General features: G+C 60.4%; 1 protein-coding gene across 1 annotated transcript; it reads left to right on the top strand.

Annotated features, from left to right (window-relative positions):
• Positions 1-816: 816 nt before the first annotated feature.
• LOC122551029 (proline-rich protein 36-like) lies at positions 817-4018 on the top strand. The gene is made up of 3 exons (XM_043692672.1): positions 817-939; positions 1037-3462; positions 3526-4018. Exons 1-3 carry the CDS (start codon positions 817-819, stop codon positions 4016-4018), a joined length of 3042 nt encoding a protein of 1013 aa, XP_043548607.1.
• Positions 4019-4724: the final 706 nt, after the last annotated feature.

Genomic DNA, 4724 nt, shown 5'->3' with positions numbered 1-4724 from the left:
ATTCCGATTGTGCTTCCAGTCCGAGTGTGTCTCCAGTCCGAGTGTGTCTCCAGTCCGAGTGTGCCTCCAGTCCGAGTGTGTCTCCAGTCTGACTGTGTCTCCGGTCCGAGTGTGTCTCCAGTTTAAGTGTGCTTCCAGTCCGAGTGTGCCTCCAGTCCAAGTGTGCCCCCATTCTGATTGTGCTTCCAGTTCGGGTGTGTCTCCAGTCCGAGTGTGTCTCCAGTCCGAGTGTGCACTCAATCCGTTTGTGTCTCCAGACCGAGTGTGCCCCCATTCCGATTGTGCTTCCAGTTCGAGTGTGTCTTTAGTCCAATTGTGTCTCCAGTCCGGGTGTGTCCCCAGTCCGAGTGTGTCTCCAGTCTGAGTGTGTCTCCAGTCAGAGTGTGTCTTTAGTCCGATTGTGTCTCCATCTGCTTGTGTCTCCAGTCCGAGTGTGCCCCAGTCCGAGTGTGTCTCCAGTCCGAGTGTGTCTCCAGTCTGATTGTGTCTCCAGTCTGAGTGTGTCTCCAGTCAGAGTGTGTCTTTAGTCCGATTGTGTCTCCATCTGAGTGTGCCCCCAGTCCGAGTGTGCCCCCAGTCCGAGTGTGTCTCCAGTCTGAGTGTGTCTCCAGTCCGGGTGTGTCTCCAGTCCGGGTGTGTCTCCAGTCACAATGTGTCTTTAGTCCAATTGTGTCTCCAGTCTGAGTGTGTCTCCAGTCTGAGTGTGTCTCCAGTCCGGGTGTGCCTCCAGTCCGCGTGTGTCCCCAGTCCGATTGTGCCCCCAGCACGAGTGTGCCCCCAGTCCAAGTGTGTCTCCAGTCCGACTGTGCCCCCAGTATGAGTGTGCCCCCAGTCCGAGAGTGTCTCCAGTCCGAGTGTGTCTCCAGTCCGGGTGTGTCTCAAGTCAGAGTGTGTGTCCAGTCCGAGCGTGTCTCCAGTCCGACTGTGCCCCCAGTACAAGTGTGTCCCCAGTCCGAGTGTATCTCCAGTCCGAGTGTGTCTCCAGTCCGGGTGTGTCTACATTCCGAGTTTGTGTCCAGTCTGAGTGTGTCTCCAGTCCAAGAGTGTGTCCAGTCTGAGTGTGTCTCCAGTCAGAGTGTGCCCCCAGTCCGAGTGTATCTCCAGTCCGAATGAGTCTCCAGTCCGGGTGTGTCTACATTCCGAGTGTGTGTCCAGTCTGAGTGTGCTTCCAGTCCGAGTGTGTCTCCAGTCCAAGTGTGCTTCCAGTCTGAGTGTGTCTCCAGTCCAAGTGTGCCTCCATTCCCCGTGTGTCCCCAGTCCGAGTTTGTCTCCAGTCCGAGTGTGCCCCCAGCACGAGTGTGCCCCAGTCCAAGTGTGTCTCCAGTCCGAGTGTGTCTCCGGTCCGAGTGTGCCCACAGTCCAAGTGTGCCTCCAGTCCGAGTGTGTCTCCAGTCCGAGTGTGCCGCCAGTCCGGGTGTGTCTCCAGTCCGAGTGTGCCCCCAGTCCGAGTGTGCCTCCAGTCCGAGTGTGCCCCCAGTCCGAGTGTGTCTTCAGACCGAATGTGTCTCCAGTTCGGATCTGTCTCCAGTCCGGGTGTGTCCCCAGTCCGAGTGTGCCCCCAGTCCGAGTTTGTCTCCAGTCCGAGTGTGGCCCCAGCACGAGTGTGCCCCAGTCCAAGTGTGTCTCCAGTCCGAGTGTGTCTCCGGTCCGAGTGTGCCCACAGTCCAAGTGTGCCTCCAGACCGAGTGTGTCTCCAGTCCGAGTGTGCCCCCAGTCCGGGTGTGTCTCCAGTCCGAGTGTGCCCCCAGTCCAAGTGTGCCCCCAGTCCGGGTGTGCCCCCAGTCCGAGTGTGCTTCCAGTCCGAGTGTGTCTCCAGTCCCAGTGTGCCTCCGTTCCCTGTGTGTCCCCAGTCCGAGTTTGTCTCCAGTCTGAGTGTGGCCCCAGCACGAGTGTGCCCCAGTCCAAGTGTGCCTCCAGTCCGAGTGTGTCTCCAGTCCGAGTGTGTCTCCAATCCGGGTGTGTGTTTCCAATCCGGATGTGTCTCCAGTCCGAGTGTGCCCCCAGTCCGAGTGTGTCTTCAGACCGAATGTGTCTCCAGTCCAGGTGTGTCTCCAGTCCGAGTGTGTCTTTAGTCCGATTGTGTCTCCAGTCCGAGTGTGTCTCCAGTCCGGGTGTGTCTCCAGTCCGAGTGTGCCCCCAGTCCGAGTGTGCCTCCAGTCCGAGTGTGTCTCCAGTCCAAGTGTGCCTCCGGTCCGAGTGTGCCCACAGTCCAAGTGTGCCTCCAGTCCGAGTGTGTCTCCAGTCCGAGTGTGCCCCCAGTCCGAGTGTGCTTCCAGTCCGAGTGTGTCTCCAGTCGAAGTGTGCCTCCATTCCCCGTGTGTCCCCAGTCCGAGTTTGTCTCCAGTCCGAGTGTGGCCCCAGCACGAGTGTGCCCCAGTCCAAGTGTGTCTCCAGTCCGAGTGTGTCTCCGGTCCAAGTGTGTCTACAGTCCAAGTGTGCCTCCAGTCCGAGTGTGTCTCCAATCCGAATGTGCCCCCAGTCCGGGTGTGTCTCCAGTCCGAGTGTGCCCCCAGACGGGTGTGCCCCCAGTCCGAGTGTGTCTCCAGTCCAGGTGTGCCCCCAGTCCGAGTGTGCTTCCAGTCCGAGTGTGTCTCCAGTCCAAGTGTGCCTCCATTCCCCGTGTGTCCCCAGTCCGAGTTTGTCTCCAGTCCAAGTGTGTCTCCAGTCCGAGTGTGTCTCCAGTCCGAGTGTGCCCCCAGCCCGGGTGTGTCTCCAGTCCGAGTGTGCCCCCAGACGGGTGTGCCCCCAGTCCGAGTGTGTCTCCAGTCCAGGTGTGCCCCCAGTCCGAGTATGCTTCCAGTCCGAGTGTGTCTCCAGTCCAAGTGTGCCTCCAGTCCGAGTGTGTCTCCAATCCGAATGTGCCCCCAGTCCGGGTGTGTCTCCAGTCCGAGTGTGCCCCGGACTGGAGACATTCCCCGTGTGTCCCCTGTCCGAGTTTGTCTCCAGTCCAAGTGTGTCTCCAGTCCGAGTGTGTCTCCGGTCCGAGTGTGCCCACAGTCCAAGTGTGCCTCCAGTCCGAGTTTGTCTCCAATCCGGGTGTGTGTTTCCAATCCGGGTGTGTCTCCAGTCTGAGTGTGCCTCCAGTCCGAGTGTGCCTCCAGTCCGAGTGTGCCCCCAGTCCGAGTGTGTCTTCAGACCGAATGTGTCTCCAGTCCGGGTGTGTCTCCAGTCCGGGTGTGTCCCCAGTCCGAGTGTGCCCCCAGTCCGAGTGTGTCTCCAGTCCGGGTGTGGCCCCAGCACGAGTGTGCCCCAGTCCAAGTGTGTCTCCAGTCCGATTGTGTCTCCAGCCCGAGTGTGCCCACAGTCCGAGTGTGCCTCCAGTCCGAGTGTGTCTCCAGTCCGGGTGTGTCCCCAGTCCGAGTGTGCCCCCAGTCCGAGTGTGTCGCCAGTCCGACTGTGCCCCCAGTACGAGTGTGCCACCAGTCCGAGTGTGTCTCCAGTCCGAGCGTGTCTCCAGTCCGGGTGTGTCTACATTCCGAGTGTGTGTCCAGTCTGAGTGTGTCTCCAGTCCGCGTGTGTGTCCAGTCTGAGTGTGTCTCCAGTCCGATTGTGCCCCCAGTCCGAGTGTGTCTTCAGTCTGAGCGTGTCTCCAGTCCGGGTGTGCCCCCGGTCCGAGCGTGTCTCCAGTCCGAGCGTGTCTCCAGTCCGAGTGTGGCCCCAGCACGAGTGTGCCCCCAGCACGAGTGTGCCCACAGTCCGAGTGTGTCTCCAGGCTGAGTGTGCCCCCAGTCCGAGTGTGCCCCCAGTCCGAGTGTGCCCCCAGTCCGGGTGTGTCTCAAGTCTGAGTGTGTGTCCAGTCCGAGCGTGTCTCCAGTCCGACTGTGCCCCCAGTCCGACTGTGCCCCCAGTCCGACTGTGTCTCCAGTCCGAGTGTGTCTCCGGTCCGAGTGTGTCTCCGGTCCGAGTGTGCCCACAGTCCGAGTGTGCCTTCAGTCCAGGTGTGTCTCCAGTCCGACGGTGCCCCCAGTCCGGGTGTGTCTCTAGTCCGACTGTGCCCCCAGTACGAGTGTGCCCCTAGTCCGAGTGTGTCTGCAGTCTGGATGTGCCCCCAGTCCAAATGTGTCTCCAGACTGAATGTGCCCCTAGTCTGAGTGTGTCCCCAGTCCGAGTGTGTTTCCAGTCCGAGTGTGCCTCCAGTCCAGTGTGTCCCCAGTCCGTCTTCAGTCCGTGTGTGGCCCCAGCACGAGTGTGCCCCAGTCCAAGTGTGTCTTTAGTCTGATTGTGTCTCCAGTCCGAGTGTGCCCCCCAGTCCAAGTGTGTCTTTAGTCCGATTGCGTCTCCAATCCGAGTGTGCCCCCCAGTCCAAGTGTGTCTTCAGACCCAATGTGTCTCCAGTCCGATTGTGTCCCCAGTCCGAGTGTTCCCCCAGCACGAGTGTGCCCCCAGTCCAAGTGTGTCTCCAGTCCGACTGTGCCCCCAGTACGATTGTGCCCCCAGTCTGAGTGTATCTCCAGTCCGAGTGTGTATACATTCCGAGTGTGTGTCCAGTCTGAGTGTGTCTCCAGTCCAAATGTGCCCCCCGTCCAAGTGTGCCCGCAGTCCGTGTGTGTCTCCAGTCCGAGTGTGCCCCCACGTCTGAGTGTGCCCCCAGTCCATGTGTGTCTCCAGTCCAAGTGTGCCCCAAGTCCGAGTGTGCCCCAAGTCCGAGTGTGCCCCCAGTCCGTGTGTGTCTCCAGTCTGTGTGTGCCCCAAGTCCGAGTGTGACTCCAGTCGGAGTGTGCCCC

The sequence above is a fragment of the Chiloscyllium plagiosum genome, chromosome 6 (assembly GCF_004010195.1).
Source record: "Chiloscyllium plagiosum isolate BGI_BamShark_2017 chromosome 6, ASM401019v2, whole genome shotgun sequence".
Classification (NCBI taxonomy): domain Eukaryota; kingdom Metazoa; phylum Chordata; class Chondrichthyes; order Orectolobiformes; family Hemiscylliidae; genus Chiloscyllium; species Chiloscyllium plagiosum.
The sequence above is the reverse complement of the archived record's forward strand: the minus strand, read 5'-3'. Positions and strand labels throughout refer to the sequence as shown.